The sequence below is a fragment of the Nematolebias whitei genome, chromosome 1, assembly GCF_014905685.2.
Source record: "Nematolebias whitei isolate Nwh7 chromosome 1, NemWhi1, whole genome shotgun sequence".
Taxonomy (NCBI): domain Eukaryota; kingdom Metazoa; phylum Chordata; class Actinopteri; order Cyprinodontiformes; family Rivulidae; genus Nematolebias; species Nematolebias whitei.
In genome coordinates this window covers 59270218-59293903 of record NC_056498.1, presented here as the reverse complement: position 1 = coordinate 59293903, position 23686 = coordinate 59270218, and the positions used below count along the sequence as shown (strand labels likewise).

Sequence of the window (23686 nt, the reverse complement as noted above, 5' to 3'; positions counted from 1 at the left end):
TCAAATATATTGCAAACTATAACTATTTTTAGCATTAAGCAGTTTATATCAGCAAATGAGGCAAAAACAAAACAAACAAAAAAACAAAGTTAGTTATTGTTAGTTATTGCCATTAGCTCATTTAGTTGATATCGTATAGGGAAGCACTGGCTTCAGGTTCAGTCAAACTCTATTGAACAAAATTATTTTTTTACCCATTTCTTTCAATAACACATATTTGTATTTAAAAGTAACAGGTAACTTATAAATTTCAGGGGGGGAAACTAGACCAAACAACTTTTAGAAATAACTGCAGTTGGTTTGCTGAGACTGGTTGCCTCAAAGAAACTTTTAAAATTCAAAGTCAAATATAAGAACGTGCATTCTACTAGTACAGAAATATGAAATACTGCTTTAAAGGTAATACCCATCAGCTGAAGAAGCCCAAAAAATAAAAATAAAAAAGCCTGTGCCTTAAAATGTGAAAAAAAAGTATCTAATTTCTACAGTTTTATTAAAAAAGTCACTTACTACATCCCCCTCTTATGTTTATGTCTGTAAACTGAAAACTTTAAGTGCTAAACCAGTTTTTTTTTTCTTAATTTTTTTTAGATTCCCCAACCCTTTTATAGTTGCAGTTTCGAGCTTAAGATTTTTGCCTAGTTATTAGAAATTTTCCAGTAAACTGACTCACTTGTCATGCAAATGAGCAGCATTACACCTTGCTCTCTCCCGTCTGAACAAACAACAGTTTAGAAATAAAATGATCCAAAGCCCGGGTTAACCCCTCAGACCCCCCGTCATGTATGCACCAGGATGGACAGATGGGCCGACACTGGAGCAGGTGGAGAGGCAGACAGGTAGCCAAGCAGGACAGAGCGCAGCGGTTAGTGAGGTGGAGAGCACTTACTGTCGACCCTTCAGTGGAACACATGAATGAAACCTTTGAATGAATGCGGCGCGGCTGTCCTGGTGTGCGTCTGGGAGTCCGGCGGTGGGGGCTGCACACTTGACAATAGTAAGAGTATACTGCTTGATTGTTTACTCTTGCCTAACTGCGTGTGCGTATTTGTGTCCATAGATTATGCTCGGTGCGAGCGTGTGCAGAGGTTTACAGGCAGACAGTGCAGCTCTGTGCTTTTATGTTGCTCCTGGAAAGCATGATGGCTTCACAAAAGACTAGTGTATAGAGAGGGTGTGTGTGGGGACCAAGGGGCGGGTGATGGGTAGGGGCCTTACGTTGTCCACACAAGAACACGCATGCACTCGCAGGACCAGCTGCCGCCCACAGCCCCAGCCCAGCGATTCTGAATTAATAATACAGAGCCACTCTGGAATAATGGTGACTTGAACACACACATCCAAGCACAAAGCTTTGCACCTGTTCACCACTGCTCAACTGGACAGGGTTGGGCTCCACCACACACGCACACTCACACATGCACACACCCCATGTCGCCTGTCTGTTGTAGGAACTAGTTGGACAGCTGTGTCTGTCTCCTGACCTTCCCCTTGTTTTTCTGATGACAGCTCTTCTCATTGACTGATACATCCAGCTGTGCAGCTCTTTTCGTCTGATTCGATGGTTTCACGTCCAATGAGGTGAAGAAACTGAAGGTGGATTTTAATATTTTTGGCAAAAAATTAAATGGGGAACCTCAATGAAATGCACTTCAGTGTGCAATTTAAAATATAATTGAAAAATGATTAAAAAAAAAAATGTTAAAACTTTAATTGTAATCTCATTTGCCTTCTGATTAAAATATTATTTATGTGTAGTGAAGTGCACAAGGTGCCTCATTGAGGTGGCTCAGTTAGTAGAGCTGTTGCCTCTCAGCGAGGAGGTTGCCAGATCGAATCCCGTCCAGGGACCTTTCTGGGTGGAGTTTGCATGTTGTCTCTGTGCACACATGGGTTTTCTCCAGGTGCTCCGGTTTCCTTCCACAGACCAGAAACATGCATGTTAGGCTGATTGGTAACTAAATTGTGCCTAGGTGTAAGTGAGAGAGTGAATGGTGGTTTGTCTCGTGATGGACTTGCGATCTGTCCAAGGTGTCCCCCATCTCTCGCATGCTGGATATGAGCACCAGTGACCCCTGTGACCCAAAAAGGAAGAAGCGGGTAAAGATAATGGACGGATGGATGAAAATGCACATTTTTTAACGGTTGTAGCAGAAAATCAGATGGATTTGTTTGAAAGTGTTTTCAACAGGTTTGCAGCGCTGCTGTGGCTTTTAATTTTAACCAGTAAACCTGTTTTCAAATTTATATAAAGCATTTTGGAAAGATAAACTCTGTTTAATGTAGACATCAATGATGCAAAATAAATGAAGAAATCAATGATGCCAACAGTGCCTTCCAAAAGAGAGAAAAGGGGGGAGGCAATGTAGCAACAATCAGTGCAATTTGATTTAACCACCTCATTGGCTGTGTATGCCTTTTCTAATCACATTGGATTCACTGTATTTTCAACACAAACAGCATGGCATTCCTAATGTTATCACATGTTCAAACGCAAGGAGGGTTTTGTTCTGGTTTGCACTGATTGTATTTTTACCTTCTTAATATGCTAGAAAACATCTAAAAAGACCAGTCTTTGTCTTTTCAATACCACGGTATGCTTTAGTCGCTGTGCGTGGGCGGCTTGATGGATGTTTGTATGTCAGGGAAAAGACTATCTGACGGAGCTGTATTTAATATTCTTGATGGGATTAACTAGAGATGTAAACAAGAGTTTCTGTGTCTGATAAGCCTCCAGCTCTATACGGCCACAGCCTGCGTGCTCTGAACGTTTCTTTGAATGTCTGTTTTTAAAAAACAATCATTAAAAATTTTAAAAAATCGTAATTTTTTTTGGCATGATCCGCACAATTTATTTATTTATTTATTTTAACGTGTTGCTTGTAGTTTTCGTTAACGTTTAAACAATAGAAGAACTGTCGTGTGGGATTCAAAGAAATAAGCTGTAGTTTTGTTTTATAAATAAAATAAATAAAACAATGTATGAAAAGTTTATGTGTGAAGAGGGGAGCTTGTTCTGAAGATGGTCCAGGTGTGAGTCCTGTCACTATTAGTCATTATTTACAAAACGGAGAACCAGCCAAAATCAAAATCATAAAAAATATTTGAACTACATTGAGTTTTTAAGGAAAACTCTTGGTTCAATATGCATTTTAAAAAAAATAAAACACAACTTATTTTTACATAGAGAATGCATCCTGAAATATTTTTCTTTCATGTGATAATTGATATTAATTTGTCTGAAAAATGTTTATTAAAAAGCATTAAAGTAGTCCTAAATAGTGCATTTTAAGTTAACTTTTCAAAGTGAGAAAGTGGTGTATTTTTCAAATTACAAGTGATCAAGTTAACAAACACCTTAAATAAGGAGCTCTTTTGAGATTGTTCAGTTTATTACCATTACCATAAACACGCGCGTGAGATGGAATATTGTTAACTTTACTTATTTTTATACAAATTACAATGGGCTCTAAAAATAGACAAAGCAGTTCAAGCCAGGAAATGATGCTGGGGTTTCCTTGGCTAGGTGACCTTCACCCACTGTTTAGCTGGGTAACCAAAGCCTCCTGTCTGGCACAGGTGAAGCTGAGCAGCTCCAGCTAAGATGCTAAGATGCTAACACCACAGTAATCCTCTGGAGCTATATGAAGTAACAGACCCTGCCTCATCATCATACATGCACAGTATAAAGACACACAACACACACAGGTGTAAGATGACTGAATGTCTGCATGCAGAAGTGCACACACCCATATAAGTAGACAGATAAACACAGGGGCAGCACTTTGCTGTTACTGCACACACACATGCACACACACCAGTGCTGAGAAGAGGATTAGGATGTGAGGTGTTTTGGCTGCAGCATGTCTGTCAGTCACTCTCCATCTCTTGTCATCATCACAGCCGTGGCCAGCATGCTCCAGGGAGCCACCACCATCTACTGGATTTTAGAGGTAGTGCAACAAAAGTGAACTTAATGGAAATATTAAGCAAGGAACAGAAAACTCAAAGGAATTCTGTATTTATGAAAAGACAAAAGTGATTGAAAATAAATGAGAGAACAAATACTGTTGTTAGTTCCCCCCATTATAATGTCTTGTGAATCTAAAGCATGTGGCTGGTATGCTTTGTGTGAGTACCGCACCCCGCCTGCCAGGAGGCTCTGACTGTGCAGCTGGCTGGGTAAAATCTCCCAGTGCCCCCCAAGGGATGGCCATATTCCCCTGGGTTTCCACTCAATCTGGTTGTCCTGCCCTGTTCTAGCTCTCTGTCACTGCCACGGCCATAACAGCTTACACCACGGCCCTTCTCTCACTCATCTTCATCCTCTTCAACCTCTTCTACATCTCTACACTGCTGCAGTGTTCATACTGCAACGCTAAACCCATAAGCCCAGCTGCAACACCAGCTTCAAACTGAATTTATGTCTTGGATTATTTTTTTTATCTTATCACCCCGCCACCACCACCAGTTCTTATCTTATTATGTAAGTGTAAAAAAAAAACAAAAAAACTATGTTTTTACGAAGCGCATGCAGCCCCTCCTCTTTCCACTGTCAGGGATTTTGTTTAAAGCATTTATGCTCACACACACAAGCTCCACTTCAGTCCTGATGTGATAATGAGACTAATGCACTTTAAGTGGATTGGCTTTGAAGAGCCAGGATTCACCTTAAGATGTCTGAGCAGACTGGAGTTAGGACTGCCGGGGTTGGGGTCAGGCACCCAGTCATATTCATGTTTACACGCACATGCACTAAAGAGCAAACTAATGCAAAATATTGTAATTTGTCTGTGCCCCTCCTTAAAACTGCCTTGGGCCATTTTTAATAGTGGAAAATGACTTGTTCAACAACACACCATATGAACTCTTACCTGCTTCTTGCTATTGTGGACAGATGTCCTCTCCAAGTGTCACAATTCCCCTCAGTGCCCTCTCCTCTGCTACAATTAGCTCTCCCTTTCATTAACCTCCTTGAAACCTTGTTTCTGCTGATGTTGAACAATTATCTGTCTTCTTTTTGCTTTCTCCTTATCTCTTGTGTCTTTTTTAAACCATCGGGCACTAATTATCACACATACACACATAAAGCTGACTGTTGTGTCTGGAGGCGTCTTGAACTTTGACTATAAACAGCTCAGCCAGTTAATCATTTTGGCTCAAACCTTTTACTTGGTTTGACTGCGTACTCTTGTTATATAACAAACCTGCAAACTGCTGGACCGAGCATTGTACACTGATATTTACTCGTTGTAGTTTCTGCTAGATTTTTTTCAAATAAGTACAAAGCAATTATATCAATGCAAACCATTTGCCACAACTGTAAAATAAAAACACTTGAAAGTTGCAGTTTTATTATTGAAAGATAGTCAAATTATTTCACTTTTGTTGATGCTTTTAGAATTTATTCTTTTTTTTTCTGCTATGAAATTGTCTGTGCCACAGTCTTCCTACCATCCACTTCTTTATATCTCGTGTTTCAGCTGTCGGACAAATGTTGTCACCTTTGACCCTTGAATACTTTGGTACACAGAGGACTTCGTGGTCAGCTCTTATACTGAGGTAACCTGATCCTTGAGTTAAGATAAAAGACCCCATCATCAACATGAACTGGACTGTTAGGTGTTGGTGCTGATATGCTGTGCATGATTTTCTTTGTACAAGGCATATTATGGTCAGACATCTTTACTCTGGTTTTGTCTGACCGAGTGACACTGATCCAGAAGTCCTCTGGTTTCTTCAGGTGCATATGAAACCTAATCGTCAGTTTTTTTGCTTTTGTTTTTAAGAGGAAGGAAGTTGGCCTGAAAAAAAAAGGCCTGTGAAAAGCCTTGCTTCTTTCTTTAAAATATAAATGCAGCTGTACTGTTGCAAGCTTTATTATTTATCTTAACAAAGGTTTGAAAAGTCTGAGATGGAGCTGTTGGGCTTTTTGAATTCATGGGAGATCTTACTGGGATATCCACTACTGGTAAAAGCTGGAAAGTCTTGAATGTTTTCTTCTAAATCATCCTTCTTACATGGACTATAAATTGTTAGGAAATATCCTTGTAACCCTCCTGAAACAAGAATTTATACTTTAGTAAAGTAGGTTATGACTTTCTCTCAATTCTTGTTGGTTTTGCATTTTGGTTAAATTTTTGGTCAATAATGACGAGGTGCAATTTGTTGTATTTTTTGTTTTGTCTTATTTATGTGTGTGTTCTGGTTCTATTGGTCTTTGAGTTGGTGGGATGTGTCTGCATGTTTTTTCCTCCACCTTCATCCCTGCCTCTGTTCACCTCTGTACCACAGCTCTCACCATCTCTCCAGCATCCTGGGAGCCAGTCGCACGGCCCTACATTGCACCATCTGCATGCCAGCTTCTGCCTCAGCCAGAGCATTAAATTAAATCCCTGTTTGGGCTGATTAACAAATGACTGGTGAGCTCACATTGCAATGACGTTATTTAATTTTCAGCATGCCTTTTTTTTTGTTGTTGCTTTTGTTAAAGCTAAAACGTGTAAAGTAAGACCAGAAATGACCCAAAACAATAAACTTTGCGAGCCTTTCACAAGTCTCATTCCCATCTTGTTGTTTGTTCAGCCTTGCCATTTTTACCTGTCTCCTACTCATCCTCTCTATATCCCCCACCCCCATTTCCCTTCCTCTGTCCTGAAGTGAATGGCTAATCGGTCTGCTAATTGAGTGACAGTTAGCAAGCACATTGTTCTAATTCCAATCAGAAACCCTGGAACAGACGCAGCCACAGCTGATTCATCTCTGCCTCTTACTGCTAAATCCACAAGCTGCAACTGGAAGATGTGCCAGCAAGATTTATTTCTCCTAGAAAATCAAAATAACTTCTAAAAAGTCTGGCTCAGTTACTTTCTTTGGGCCTCTCAAACACAGAAATACATAAAAAGAAAAAGGGAGAACTCACCTCTGTTTTTTTTTTTTACCTTTTAAATCTGAATTGTTATTAAATGTTTATTCATTTTAGATCTATCTGATTTAATTAAAAAATTGTGAAAAGAAACTTGAAGACAAGATGTCATAGAAAAAATGGATTCACAAACAATCATGTGTAGACTTCTTCAAATCTTTAATGTGCAGGCAAATGAGAAGACGGTCAGTTTCAAAGGAAGTCAAAACATCAGTTAGCTTGCCCGTTCTGAGCTGTCTCTACCTTACTAAGTTTCTTCAGTTGTTAAAATAGTCCCACAGATAGAGAGAAAAAAACATACGTGGAGGGTGATAAACATTTCTGCCAATTTACATGGATTGCTCCAACCTACATAGATAGCTCCAACCCACAAAGATTGTGCCAACCTACATAGATTGCTCCAACTTACATAGATAGCTCCAACCCACAAAGATTGTGCCAACCTACATAGATTGCTCCAACTTACATAGATTGCTCCAACACACATAGATTACGCCAATCTATATAGATTGTTCCAACTTACATAGATTGCTCCAACCCACATAGATTGCTTCAAACTACATAGATAGTTCCAACTTGCAAAGATTGTTCCTCCAACCCACATAGACTGCTCCAACCTACATATATTGCTCCAACCTACATAAATTGCTCCAACCTACATAGATTGTTCCAACTTGTATAGATTGTTCCTCTAACTCATATAGACTGCTCCAACCTACATACAGTAGATTTCTCCCACCCACATAAATTGCTCTAACCCACATATATTGCACAAACTTACATAGATTGCTCCAACTCACATAATTTGCACACACTTACATAGATTGCTTCAACTCACATATATTGCTCCAACCTACATAGATTGTTCCAACCCACATACATTGCTCCAATCCACATAGATTGCTCCAATCCACATAGATTGCTCCAACCTACATAAATTACTCCAACCCACATAAATTGCTCCTACTACTTACATAGATTGCTCCAACCCACATAGATTACTTGTTATTGTCACAGAACGATCATTCTTACACTTGACCTAATGTTCAGTTTCACAATGACACAGAGTCAAATAAGGAATTATGACATACACAGGAAAATAATATTATACAATACATAACTATTGCAATGTACCAAGAAGCAGATCAGTAAATAATATTTTTCCATCACACAAGTATGAGTGTAAAACTAATTATGATTGAAGTTAAATTGAATGAGAGAAATTTCTTTGAAGCTAATACACATATAAAGTTATCCAAAATATTCCAAGACTTTATATCTTTGCATTTATTTAGTTTCTTTTCTGTTTTACTGATATCCTGTAGTTCTAACAAGAAACAATTGACTTCTGTGATCTGAAACTCTGCATGGTGTAGGATTTCCTAATTGGCCTAAAGGGAAAAGTAAAGTTGTGCAGAAAAACTAAATGAAACTGAAGTGAGGAGTCTGAGAGAGATGGTGTGGGAAGGAGACCGGCTGTTCTGTTTTCTCCAGCAGTCCAAAGTAGAGACATGTGGCTCCCCAGACAAGCTGTCCAGAGTGGGAGAGCTCGCTGGACTCATTACAGGCAGGGCCAAGACGGGATAGCTTGACAGAACACCATTGGATCATACGGAAGATTGGAACGGTCAGAGCAGAATTGTTTTAGTGTGTGTGTGCGTGAGCAGATATGTTTGTTTGGAACGGCACGTGCAGATAACTGTCCATCGCCTCTCTCCGTCTGTGCCACCCCTGGCTGCCCCCCTCCACCCCCACCCCCCCAATCAGTGCATTCACACACACACTCTGTCTGGGCCTGGCCATAAGGATTGCCTAAATGTTTTCAGTCATACTGGACAGCTGAGGGATGAAGTGGCCAACCGCAGGCTTCCGTTGGTTGGACACACAGTCGCAAAACTGACTCACAGAAGTGACTGGACTTGGACCAGCGAGCCGGCCACCGCAGCCAGTTTTTAATAGTTTTATCAGTTCAACTTTTTCCTCATCCTCGTCCATTTTGAAAATCAATCCATCTATTTTGTGCAATCAAGTTTAAAGTCGAAAAACGACTTTTCCATTTGAAGCCTTTTGTTATTAAAGTTCACAAGTAGGAAAGAAAAAAGTGTCAACTGAAGATTATTTAGCATATTTTATGTAATATAAAAATGTTGGCACTGACAAGACAAAAGCATAAGACTGGTGAGGTGATATGAAGCTCAAAGATTTGCATTACAGTTTCATCTTTCTGTATCTGAAACAGTCTCATCAGACTATTTATTTTAACAAAACTGTCATTATAGCATAAACTCTGAAAGTTTTAGCCTTTTTAAGGGTTGCCAGCATTTTTTAGATACTGTACTAATGCTTACTTAAGGGAAGCAAAAGCTCTACAAATACAACAAGCTGAGTTTTTCTCATGACTTTATACCATATTAAATTTTCATTCAACTTTTATTTATACAGGTTAATCCCATTGAGCCTTAGGGGCTCATTTACAAGAGAGGCCTGATTTTAACAAAGAGTGATGACAACAGTGGACAACAAAGACAAGAATAGATAATCATGAAGGATGCATACAAATTGAGAAAAACAAGTGAAAATAAAATGGTATAAAAAAACTGTAACAAAAATCAGCTAGGTTGTAAGGCAATGTAAAATACTAAAAACAGGAACATGTCTGCATTGGTTTTTCCCAGGAACTAAGCAGATGTTTGAAGCCACTTAGAGAGGTCAAGATCGAGAGCTTCAGATCTTTTTGCAAGATATTCCAGGAAACAGGAGCTGAGTAGGAGAAGGCCCTTTTGCCTAGTTCAGTCCCCACTGAGGGGACACTGCATGTAATAATGTCCTGAGAGCGCACGCTGTAGCTGCACTCATGCAGTGACATGTAGGAGGAGATGTTTGAAGGCAGCAGACCAAGAAGTGATTTAAAGATGAAAATGTACCAGTGAGAGAGTCTGCGTGAAGTTAATGATGTCCAGTTAATCAGCGAATAAAGGTGCAACAGTGGGTATGGTAATTACAGCCAGTTATGAATCTTGGCGCACCATGATAGACAGCGTCCAAGGTGCTTGCAGGAGCATTCATGTAAATAGTGTCACCTTAGTCAATGAAGGGAAGGAAAGTTGCAGTTACAAGGTGTTTCTTAGCATTCAGAGTTAGAAAGGATTATTATTATATTCTATTTCTGAAAAAGAAACTCAGTTTAACTTTCAGTTTCCTTACCAAGTTTTCCACATGGAGCTTAAAAGAGATATGCAAATCAACCAAGATACCCAAATATTTGTAGGAATCGACAAACTCAATAGGGCCACCATTCAAGGATAAAATCATAGGAAGAACTGCTGGGACAAACTTTCTGTTTGAAAAAAGCATCCCTTTGGTTTTGTTGGTGTTTAGGACAAGTTTGAGATGGAACAAATCAGACTGGATGATGTTGAAAGTGGATTGCAAAATCTAGAAAACCTTAGCAACTGTTTTAGCTCAACAATAAACAACTGTGTCATCAGCATAGAAATGTAAGGATGCATCAGGGATGCTCTGACCTACGTTACCTATGTAAATTGTAAAGAGGGTAGGTCCTAAGACTGAGCCTTGTGGTACACCATTAGACTGCAATTCTGCCCGTCACTGAAATGCAGAGGTTTTCATTGTGTATTTGTGCGTGTGTTTGTGTGTTTGTCTGTTACCAAAATATTTCATGACCTACTAAACAATACTTAATGAAACTTGGAAAAATAATCATTGAATGTAGTTTCCTGATTAATCCTGATGATAGAATAGCATTTTAAATATTGAATTAAAAACTATATGAAGTTAACTGATTAACTTGTACTGTCAGCCAGATTCAAGATGGCTGCCCCAGACAACTGAAATTAAAAGCACAAAAATAGTTAAATTAGTATAATATTAAAATTATTGAGCCACAATTTGATGTGGTAGTAGTTGAGTCATTCACAACATATTGATTGTGATATCACATTTGAGATTGTACAAGGTTTGAGAAAATCTGCTACAACTTCTCAGCAATAGATGAGTTTAGACTGAAACGCTAGCATGAATGGCAGCGGGTGATATGCATTCCTTCAAGGAATTTTAGTTTTTTTAAATCTTTTACCGTTTTGCCTGACCCATTGAGACGCTCGGTTTCCATTTACTCACAGTCACATTTTCTATTTCGTCTCGCTTTTACAAATCTCTTTTTTCTTCCTTTTCCTTATGCCTCTCTCCACCCTTCTCGTTCAACCCCTCTCACAGCACTCTGTTTATAAGTAGCAAGTGATCCAAAGAATATGCTTTGTCTCTGAAAGAACAGGAGCAGGAAATGGAAAAGCAGGAGAGAGTGTGGGAGGATTTGTGAAAAAAAATAAATAAATAGACCGAGAGAAGAGAGGTGTGATTCTGTAGTTCTAGTGATGCTCTGGCACCCACCAGCGTTTTTAAAGTGTCTCTCTGTACGTCCCTCTGTCCCCGTGTGGTGGTTCGTACTACTCGGCCCCTCTCCGTCACCTACACACACATGCACACACGTGCATCTCCGCCGCCACCGGCACCCAGAGATACCGGCGAGGGCCCGTAGTCACATGGTTCTTTCAGCGGAGCAGGTGTTTTTCTGCAACGTGTTAACGAGCGCGGCCTGCTGTCATTTCTGCTTTAAATGGATGTCAGAAATAGAACGTACACACACACACACACACACACACACACATACACTAACTGTTCAGTTCTCCCAGCAAATTAGCTGAAACAAAGTGATCAGAATGTAAACCGAGGTTTGTGTGTTGTTTGGACATGAGTCGTTCTGCATGTGTGCACCCATACGCATTATTCTTTATGTCTTTGTAAGTTGCTCAAAAGTTTGAATGCACATCTTTAAGTATCATACTTTGAAGGAACTTACTGGCCGCCATTCATGTCAAAGTTTTAAGCAACGATTAGCGCTTGGAGAATATGTTAGGGATGACTCTCGGCTACTACCACACCAATGCTCACTGTAAAACTGACCAAGTTAGAGACATATTTGTGAGATTAAGATCGATTTGGTGTAGCGACCATCTTAAATCAGCTTGACTCCAAAAGTTAATCAGTATGAGTTCAGTGATTACGTTCAGGGCGTTTCATGAAAATCTGTCAAGTGGTTTGAGAGATATTTAACACCAACAGACAAAAAACACAGACACAGGAGATTATGTCATCGCCCGCCGCCATGATAACGTGTCTCTTTGCTGTTTCTGGTGAGTGTTATCCACAGCTAGGGAAATGTTTGACACTCGTGCACTACTGTAGCAGGTCATCTCTAAAACTGTGGTCCCACCTCTGCGCCGGCAGCGGCAGCCTGCTGGATGTCACTCTGTCACCAGCTGCACAGCAGATGTTAATTTTTTCTTGTTGACGTCTAAGAAGAGCAATTTTTTTTGTGTGTAATCTTATTTTGTCTCATGTCACCTCATCCCATCTTCTTGTATTTGTCCTTCCACTTTTTAGCTGGTGACCAGTGGTTTGTGTGTGTTTCTGTGTGTGTGTGTGTGTGTGTGAATATTTGGAAGAAGGGTCACCACCTCAACACCTGCCCATGTATCAGCCAGATGATGTTTCTGGCATGGACACTTTGAGTGTTGTGCTGATAAACATGTTTTTTCATTTTTTACACGATAATCCGATCTGAATCTGGCAGGCGTTGTGGGAGCTGCAGAGCTGTTGTGTGTAGCGCTGTTTGTGTACAAACCACGGTGTGTGTATGTGTGTGTGATATCCTAAGAACAGATGACAGTTTAGCAGCTCTTTACTGTCCAGGGAATCAAATCTGTATTTAAAGTCGTCAACATCATTATTTTTGTTGTTAATACCACTTTCCATATATTAATTTGATTAATCCTTTTAACCCCTGAGAACGCTTTGAGCCTCATGATCCTACTTTAACTGAGCTCCAGTAATGTTTGCAACAAATATCCAACTCATCTTCCTCTCTTTCTATTCATGTCTCTGCAGGTGAATATATAAAGAACTGGCGACCTCGTTACTTCCTGCTGAAAACAGACGGATCTTTCATCGGCTACAAAGAGAAACCTCAGGACGCAGACCTGCCCTACCCATTAAATAACTTCTCAGTAGCAAGTATGTTGCTGTACAGTACCTACCACAGAATATGTTGCCACAAAGTTCTGACTCTAAAGTTGCACACTTCACAAGTTCAGAAGTAAGGTTTTGTAGTTATTAACAAGTACCATCTTACCTGCTGAAGATAGTGCTTTGAACTGTCTCAGTTTAGAGAAATTGTTTTGTTCTGTCTGAACTCTGATCTAACGGCTACTACAAGCAGGACTGAGACCAAAGTGTATTATTGGCATCTTAACTCAAATATAATCTCACAAGTTTTATACCAGTTCATGTGAACGCTATAAACTATTACCTTGCCATTAATTTCAGGTTATATAATTATATACGAGCAGCAGTATTATGATTTTCCTACTGGAGGTGATGCAACTAATTCCTATGACACAACTCGTATAGTAAACAACCAAGAGCTACAAGTAAGATAATTTTTATTATTTTTTTAACAGAACTGCACTTCAAAAGAACTGGATTCTCACATTAAAACTGGGTTTTTCTGGAGTTTTTTTAAAAGTTAACCTTAGTCTTCATTTGTATTCTTTCCTCAGTGTATCCAGTACTCTGTGTGAATCAGGTCTTTTACATTTATTTTAGGTTTGTAGTTTAGTTTACAATGATCTGATACCTTTTAATTTTTTATTTTATTGCATTGAATCATAAATGCAATAAACAGAACCCAAAACACAAACTCAGAACAAAAAAAAACCCAACCTTTTTTTGTTTAATGAGGTGGGCCAGATTGAAGTCACCCGTGGACCTTAAGTGGCCCGTGGGCCACCAGTTGAATAGCCCTGATCTACAGTGTGATTCTTACTATACCTAAACCACTTGAAAGATGCAGCTTTGAAATTTCTGATGCATTAATTTTAGTAGTTCCTTTTTGCTTAAGTGGTAACCCACATGTGACTGCCTTTACTGTTTGAACACTTTATTTCAAACTTCAATTTTTACTTTTTATTTTTTTGGCTGCTCCCTCCCAGGTGTGGGTGCTTCACCTACCCCACCCACATTTTTGATGTTGTCAGTACCGGGAGTTGAACCGGCGGTCTTCTGATCACAGGTCCACCTTCTCTAACCTTTGTGCCACCACTCCCTTATTTCAAATAAACCAATAAAAACAACATGTAAAAACAAACAATAAAAAATTATAAATGTAAACAAAACAAAAATTATATAGACAAACAAAAAACTAATTTATTGAATAACAAAGTCTAAGAGAAAGAAATAAAACAAGAAGTCTGAAAAAGGGTGAAACCTGAGGCAGCATCCTATAAATGCCCATCCCTCTCATATTTTATTGTTTTACATAAACAAAATAAATCTATAATAGTAATAGAAATCAAAATGGACTGATTACTGTTTGCCTTAAAAATTAGCAAACAAGCTAAGCATACATGAAGCTGTTCTATTCCTTGTTTTATCCATAGGAAAAAATAAAAAAACAAACTCAGTAAATGATTTCCCTGACCTTAAATTCTTCATAAAACAATCAACTAACATTATAATGCCATAATAAATATACATCTCTAATCTATTTTCAAACCTAAGTACTGGTACTGATTTCTTAGTCCCAAACTCAACATTAAGCCTATTCCATAATTTGACTCCCCAAACTGAAACAATTAGTTCTGACTGGACAAATTTTAAATATAAATAACCTTTTTTAATTATAAATTTTGTCTCTGAAATAAAAACGACTGAGTAGAGCCTGGAAGGATATTGTTTGCAACATGATAAACTCCATTGCATTTAAAAACACTATCTGTACATTTTTAACACTCTGGAGCAAATATAAAGATGATAATTATGTTAATTATAAGATGCTTTGTGTAATATCCTGATAGCTCTTTTTTGAAGATGAAAGAATGTGTCTATGTTTATATGCATTTCCTCAACTTTCACCACATTAAAACATATATGGTATTACAAAAGAGCAGTATAATATATGCAAACATTTCACAATGAGTGACTCTCTAACTCCATACAAAGTACCAAATAATGTAGAAAACTTATTTTTGATATAAGATATATGGATTTCAACTCCATTTAACTTAATTATATTCTTATTCTCCCTACCACCCTCAAACAACATAACTTTAGTTAGTTTAGTTAGTTCACTTTCTGCTGTAGCTGTGTGTTTCTACCAACTGCTTTAAATAGTAAAACTATACAGGACAACTACCGTATTTTCCGCTGTACACGTCGCACCGCCCTAGAGTCGCATCAGTCCAAATATGTCTAATAAAGTGGAAAAATCCATAAATACGTCACTTCGTCGTAGGGCTGGGCAATATCATATCGTTCACAATAATACCGGTAAAAAAAGCTTGCCCGGGCAAAAAAATGATATCATGATATGCTAATTTCATGACGTAATATGTCAAGCGCCCGGCCCCCTTAACAGAACCGAGCGCGCCGAACGACCACACCGAACTGCACACCCCACCTCCACCTGTCGGTACTGGTGTAACGCTAATTAGTTGCGTGCAATACTAGCTAGCTAAAGAGCTAAAAACAAACAACGCGCGGCTCAGCTGTCTCTCCATCCAGCGCTAAACTGCAGGTACAGACAGCTCGAGCTGTCTCTCCCTCCCCCCACACCCCGCTCTAAGCTGCCGGTACAAACGCAGCTAGACTTTTTTATCTCTCCCCACACCCTGCTCTGAGCTGCCGGTGCGGGTCTCCCCCGCTCTAAACTGCCGGTACAAACACGTGCAGGTCTGTCTCTTAGTTCCACAGTCCATGGACCAAGAACAGAGTCAATTGATGAAAGACAGAGCATCAGAGAAATTAAATCATTCCTGACGGAATAGAGGAGGCTGAAACACCACAAGCTTCAGGGTCAGCTGATCACCTTGTCAAGTTCTGGAAGTTATAGCTCATTCAAAGGCAACATATTTTTTGTTGTATGTTACATTTATGCTCAACAGATCTTAAGCTTCATTTTATTTAGTTATTTTGGGAAACTTCACCTGCATTTTAATTTTTGTGGTGGATTTATTGATATTTTGTGCAGACTTTTTCAATCTAAATAACAGAAGGATCATTTTTATTTTTTATTTTTATACTTTGAGACTGAATACTTTATTAAATAAATTAATTTCAGTAAAATTAACCCTTGTTTTAGTTTTTATATAATACTGCAAAGCAACATGTTGTTAATTTTGTCAAATGACTAACTGATTTCTTTTTTTGTGTGTTATCACAAAATTTATCGTTATCGTCATAATGCTCTGAAATATCACAATATTATATTTGAGCCATATCGCCCACCCCTACTTCGCCGTATACGTCGTAACTATTATGCATCACCGCTGACAACCCAGAAATGTCGTCCGAACCAAGAAATGTGGTCCAATGTTGTGCCAAAAACCAATGGGCTGCCAAATGGTGGCCGCGGGACCGTGCACAGGAGGACTTTAACAAGAATTTAACAAGATTAAACCTAAAAACAATTATTTGTTTGCTCATAATTATAGTAAAGGTGTGTTTCAGTCTAACTTTTTCCTAATAAATGCACTTTGACAGTCAAATCAGCTGCATTTCAAAAGCCGATACACAGAAGTGGGCGCGCGTAGAGGGACGAGTTGCTGCACATTTCTTCGAAACTTAACAAGGCAAACACCTAAAAACAATAATTTGTTTGATCAACATTATAGCAAAGGTGTGTCTCAGTTGAACTTTTACTTAATAAATGCACTTTAATGGTCAAATCAGCTTCATTTTGTTGGGGCGACCCAGCAAAATGAAGCTGATGTGACGGTTTCTCCAAGCAGCGTGTAGAACGGAGGTGGAAGTCTGTGGCAAGCCGATTGTGTCATTAATAGCCACTTTTACCTATTACATGATGCAACGGCATGCCATACTACTCGAGTGCCATCTAGCGGCTGAAAATGGTAGTGTTCAATATTTTCAGTCAGAATGAATGAAAACGGTCATATCTCAGTCAAAAATTGGTTCATAAATATGGGAAAAAATTCATAAATATGTCACTTCGCGTATAAGTCGCAGGGCATGCAAATTACACAAAAAAATCTTATAGGGCGAAAAGCACGGTAATAGTATTTGCATTTATTTCTTCAAACTTTATCCATATTTGTATGTAGGCTGATACGTTACAGTGATATTAGCTGCCACAATCAAACCCTTCAGTTTGTAGAGGAATCAGCTTCTTGCTAACGGCCACATCAGCCATTATTTGTCTTTACTCTTCACTCCAGGCTCTAATTAACAGCTTATCAGTATATCATCTGTCAGCACCTAGTTAACAAGCTCCTCCACACTGTTGATGTGTTCAATTAACCGATTGGTGTGTAATTACAATCGGTTTTATTATTCATTCCTACAACAAAAGCAGATTGTCTGTAAAAGTGTTACTGCTTCCCAGATGTTTTAGCTTTAGATAAAATGGGAGTCACCCTAAAACACAATCCTGTTATAATGCAAGACAAAGGTGTGCTTTATTTATTTGACTCTAAACTTTTTCAATTTATCATATTTGTAAAAAAAAAAAAAGAAAAAAAAAAGAGACAAGTCAGACCACTAGATTGTACTTTTCAATTACTGTACTGTGTGAATGTTTATGAAGCATTCACATGATTGTTATCCATTTTTCTTCTGTACATTTTTCGGTGCAATTTTCATCCCGCAGTTTTTAAGCTATTTCAAGAAATCATACAATGCCTTGTGAAAGTATTCAGCCCCCTTGAACTTTTCAACCTTTTGCCACATTTCAGGCTTCAAACATAAATATATAAAATTTTAATTTTTGGTGAAGAATCAACAACAAGTGGGACACAATCGAGAAGTGGAATGAAATTTATTGGATGTGTCAAACTTTTTTAACAAATAAAAAACTGAAAAGTGGGGCGTGCAATATTATTCGGCCCCCTTGTGTTAATACTTTGTAGCGCCGCCTTTTGCTGCAGTTCCAGCTGCAAGTCTCTTGGGGTTTGTCTCTATCAGTTTTACACATGGAGAGACTGAAATTCTTGCCCATTCTTTCTTGCAAAACAGCTGGAGCTCAGTGAGGTTGGATGGAGAGCGTTTGTGAACAGCAGTCTTCAGCTCTTTCCACAGATTCTCGATTGGATTCAGGTCTGGACTTTGACTTGGCCATTCCAACACCTGGATACATTAATTTGTGAACCATTCCATTGTAGATTTGGCTTTATGTTTTGAATCATTGTCTTGTTGGAAGATAAATCTCCGTCCCAGTCTCAGATCTCTTGCAGACTCAAACAGGTTTTCTTCCAGAATGGTCCTTTATTTGGCCCCATCGATCTTCCCATCAATTCTGAACATCTTCCCAGTCCCTGCTGACGAAAAGCAGGCCCAAACCATGATGCTGCCACCACCATGTTTGACAGTGGGGATGGTGTGTTCAGGGTGATGAGCCGTGTTGCTTTTATGCCAAACATATCGTTGTGCATTGTGGCCAAACAGTTCGATTTTAGTTTCATCTGACCAGAGCACCTTCTTCCACGTGTTTGGTGTGTCTCCCAGGTGCTTGTGGCAAACTTTAAACAACACTTTTTCTATATATCTTTGAGAAATGGCTTTCTTCTTGCCACTCTTCCATAAAGGCCAGATTTGTGCAGTGTACAACTGATTGTTGTCCTATGGACAGACTCTCCCACCTCAGCTGTAGATCTCTGCAGTTCATCCAGAGTGATCATGGGTCTCTTGGCTGCATCTCTGATCAGTTTTCTTCTTGTTCGAGATGAAAGTTTAGAGGGACGGCCGGGTCTTGGTAGATTTGCAGTGGTCTGATACTCCTTCAATTTCAATATGATTGCTTGCACAGTGCTCCTTGGGATGTTTAAAGCTTGGCAAATCTTTTTGTATCCAAATCCGGCTTTAAACTTCTCCACAACAGTATCTCTGACCTGCCTGGTGTGTTCCTTGGTCTTCATGATGCTCTCTGCACTTTGAACAGAACCCTGAGACTATCATAGAGCAGGTGCATTTATACAGAGACTTGATTACACACAGGTGGATTCTATTTATCATCAGTCATTTGGGACAACATTGGATCATTCATAGATCCTCACTGAACTTCTGGAGTGAGTTTGCTGCACTGAAAGTAAAGGGGCCGAATAATATTGCACGCCCCTCTTTTCAGTTTTTTATTTCTTAAAAAAGTTTGACACATCCAATAAATTTCATTCCACTTCACGGTTGTGTCCCACTTGTTGCTGATTCTTCACAACTTTTTTTTATATCTTTATGTTTGAAGCCTGAAATGTGGCAAAAGGTTGAAAAGTTCAAGGGGGCTGAATACTTTCGCAAGGCACTGTATATCAAAACGTTCAGCTCTTTCAGGGGTGCTATGTCTGGTTCAACTTTAACTTTTTGAAATATTTAGCCTTTTCTGCCATGTTTTGTCCTCATAGAACATGGACTGAGTTCATTGTACATCCTTCATATTTTTAGGTCTGTTTTCAACCTTTTACTGCTCCTTTCATATTTTGGCCTGGTTCCACTTCTTTCAGCTTTCTTGTGCAAATTTAAACTTTTTTCAGCTACTTTCAGCTGTTTTTTTTCAGCTGGTTTGTGCTCCTTTCTGATACTTTCTAAAACATTTTTGAGCTTCTTTTAACTTTTTTTCTAATTTCAGCATATTATGCTACTTTCAGCTTATTTCTTTGCAAGTTTAAGCTTTTTTTAATATATTTTAGCAACTATATAACTGTTTTATGCTAATTTAAGCTTTTGCAGCTAATTTCACATTCTTTTGCACCCATTTAAACTTTTTTCAGCCTAATTCTTCAAAAATTTGCTCTCTCTGCTTCCTTCTGGTAATTTCTGCTTTTTCTGCTTTTTTAGCTACTTTCAGCTGTTATTTTTTTGCTAATTTCTGCCTTTTTTTTCAGATAATTCCCACTTTTCTGTGCTCATTTCTGCTTCTTTCAGCAAGCATGTTCTTTCTGCTTTCTTATGCTAATTCAAGTTTTTTTCTACCTTTTCAGCTACTTTTTTTTAAAAGCATTTTTAACTTATTTCAGCTGTTTTCAGATATATACAAGTTTTCTTGGTAATTTCTGCTATTTTCAGTCAAATTAACTTATTTCTGTTAATTTCAGCTTGTTGTGTTCCTTTCATTTTTTTTCTCTGCTATTTTCAGCTTTTTCTGCTATTCCAGCTACTTTTTAGCTAATTTCCTACTTTTTGTGCTCACGTATTTGCGTATTTAAACCTATTTCAGCAAATATGAGTTCTTTCTGCTTTCTTCTGCTAACTTTGACTTGTTCTTCTATTTCAGCTACATTTCAGCATGTTTTTATTTTAGCTGTTTTCAGCAAGTTCTTCAACAATAAGCATTCACACCTCTTTTTCGCAGGAAATGCAAGTTCTCTATGGTTTTTTTTTTGTTGTTGTTGTTATTTGTTTTCACCAATGATTCCCAAATTAAGATTTTAATTATTTTGGAGGTTTTCTTCTCTTTTGAATCTGCTGATGAATTAAAAAGATGTATATTCAGAATATCACACAGCATCCATCTCCTAATGCATGAATAGATTTAGGTTATTTAGCAGTTTGATCTTCTCCATGATTATACATCTCTGTTTTCTGAGGATAATCAGATAGGCTCTAAGCTGGTGCAGATGTCACTGCATGCTTACATTCACGGTGAACAGTGTAATACGGCTTAGGTCTGATTTTTAAATGCTATCATTGTCTTCAAATTAATCAAAATGAAACCAAATAGGCCTAGTCAGTTCAGATCTCATGGCTTCGAGGAAGCAGTGATCCACACTGGTGTTCAAGCAGGACAGGCAGAGGAGAGGACGAGAGACGAGCGCCAAAGACGAAAATATGATAAATGATGGAATACAAGCTGATACTTTGGAGGAAATTGTTAAAAATGGTTTAATGAAGGATGGAGGAGGAGAGAGGAAAAAGGAGCAGTAAGATGGATGGAGAGGTGAAGTTTTTGTGCATGAGGTGTGTCTGAAAGGAAAGGAGCAGACAGAGAGGAGGAGGTGAAGACCAGATCGGAGGAGGAGGAAAAAGAGTTTGTGAGGCGGACAAGCCAGGCCATACATCCGGCCCCGGCTGCTTGGCACAGCACCGCCACTGCCACATCTGTTGCCCAAAGCTGCGAGGCCAGGTGGTGTGTGTGTGTTTGTTTATTTGTGTGTGGCTGTGTGTGTCTATGTGTGTGTGCAGAACAGAAGTGGTCAGATGGAACAGAGATGGTACAGGCCTGTTCCCTGCAGAGGGACTCATACATACAAGCTTGACACACACACACACTTGTGCACCCGCTAAACTGCTACACAGATCTCACAATCGCCTGCTGTGGCAAACAACCCAATTTCAGCTAACATTCAAAGTTCACTTTTATGTGTGTGTGTCCATGTGAGAACGTGAGTGTTATTTGGCATCAACAATAGTATGACCTTGTTTTCTGGCAGCACAGCGGGTTCTGTTCACGAGTCAGGTAGTAACGGCTTTGTGTGCGTTTACATTGAGGCGCCTCCGTGTGCACGACCTGGGTAGTTTCACCATTAACCTTCCTGTCTATATTTAGGCTTAGCAGTGGCGTGCTGTGCCGCGCCACTTAAACAGAAAGAAACTGGAGTAAAGGATCGCTGAGGATGTAGGAGGCGGTGGAGAGAGGAGAGGAAACAGAGGGTGATGAATGTAAACCAGATGCGAGGACAGAAGATGGATCATAACACCGGTCCTCGTCCTCCATAACCGCAGAGACTGCTGAGGGACAATGAAGATGCATCCTTTCCCACAGCGAGCTCACAGCCCCATCTGGCCATGTGTGCTTTCGTTTTTGCCTTTGTGTACCGTATTATGCATTTGTGTAATATTGGCCTACCGTGTCGCCTGTTTTCGTAGAAATGTGTGTCGTCGGAGAGTTGCCAGATGCGTGTGCGACTCAACACATGATATCCCTTGGCACAAGAAAGCAGCTTTTTTAAGTTATTGAAGCCTTCGCCTGTTTTTACACCAACAAAGTAAAATTTGAACTGTGTGTTTGACACAGCCTACACTGTATCCGTTTAAACCTTTCCATGGCAGGGAAACTTTTCGACCTGTTAACAGCAGAAAAAGTTTGGAGTTAGTAATAATACAACAAGAATGACAATAAATGAGGAGTCATGCAGCTCCAAAGAGCAAAGAGAAGTAAATCATACTTGCATCTGATCAGGCTTTGTCTTATTTTAGAATATCTTTTGTTTTTATTTCAGACTGTTTCAGGTTAAATATGTTAGTTGTTGCTGATGACTAATAAAAAAGGCAAGAGAAGAAAAATCTTATCTGTGTCACAATGCATTTTTTCAAAGAATGCATATCTGCTCGCCACCTTGCACGTTAAAGTTTTAAGCAAAGATATTGCACGATCTGTTAGTGCTCAGGGTATGTGTTAGGGATGACACTCAGCTACTACTACACTAAATTTGAGTTTAATGTCTTAAAAACTGGCCATTTTAGGGTTTGGTAAAATTAGTTAACTGATGCTGCCATCTTAAAACAAACGGACTTCAAAATTTAATCTGTTTTAGAAATACATCAAACGATTATTGTCTGAAGGCTTTATTAAAATCCTTCTGCTGGTTCATGTGATATTTTGCTAACAGACAAACACACACAGGCTCATGATCACGCATGATCACCTGTCTTTTGTGCCAGCTGGCCATGAAGTGGAAATCAAAACTTATTGGGTTCTTATAGAAATGAAACTTATATATTGAAACTCCTGGGTGTCTTTGCTGTTTTCCTGTTTTTATTTGTGTCGTTGAATGTAATATAATTGCTTTGATTGTTCTGTAAAGGCATTATTGTTCATTCCAGAATGTCAGCTGATGAAGACTGAGAGGCCAAAGCCGAACACCTTCATCATTCGCTGTCTTCAGTGGACCACCGTCATCGAGAGGACCTTCCATGTGGACTCACCTGATGAACGGTCAGTTTCTTTATAGACTCAACCTGCAGGATGTAATTCAGGTTCGCACCTTGAATTATTTTATCCATCTTTTTTGTTATGGGAAAAAAAGAAGAAAATCTTTAGTTGAGAGCTTGAATTGGTGGTGTGTGTTCATTTAGTGCAGGGGTCTGCAACCCTTACGATCAAAAGAGCCATTTCTGCCCCTTTGTTCACTAAATTAAACATGTCCAGAGCTGCAAAACCTGCTACAATTGTCATTATCAACTGGTGGCCCATGGGCCACTTTAAGTTTGTTAGAGGGGATTTTCCTGGCCAGTAGGCATGAAATTATAAAACTAAAAACATCCAATGATTGTTAACATTTATTGACATTTTTACATTTATAATGTGTTATGTATTGTCATCATTGGATGTTCCCATGCAATGGCAAAATTGGCTCCGGGAAGCAAGTGGGAATATGGTATCCTGCTCAGAGACACCATGAGATGTGCAATGACTGGGAATCGTCTGCTGCCCTGCCCCTACACCATCTCGGCCCCCAAAAAATTTGAAACAAAAGAAAAGACTGGATTCTATCCATCCATCCATCCATCCATTATCTTTACCCACTTTTTTCTTTATGGGTCACAGGGTCACTGGTGCCCATATCCAGCAGTCAGTGTGCAAGAAGAAGCAGGGAACAACCTGCACAGGTCACAAGTCCATCACAGAAGACTGTATTCTTGTAATAACAAAAATCAAAATAAAATAAAAAAAAACTATAT

At 39.0% G+C, this 23686-nt stretch overlaps 1 protein-coding gene across 1 annotated transcript in view; it reads left to right on the top strand.

The window, feature by feature from the left end:
- Positions 1-22828: 22828 nt before the first annotated feature.
- akt3a (v-akt murine thymoma viral oncogene homolog 3a) overlaps positions 22829-23686 on the top strand; it is a 27118-nt gene continuing 26260 nt past the window's right edge. The window contains exon 1 of the mRNA XM_037685969.1: positions 22829-22940. Coding sequence (XP_037541897.1) covers positions 22840-22940 — 101 coding nt within the window. The 5' untranslated portion in view covers positions 22829-22839. The remainder of the gene's footprint in view (positions 22941-23686) is intronic.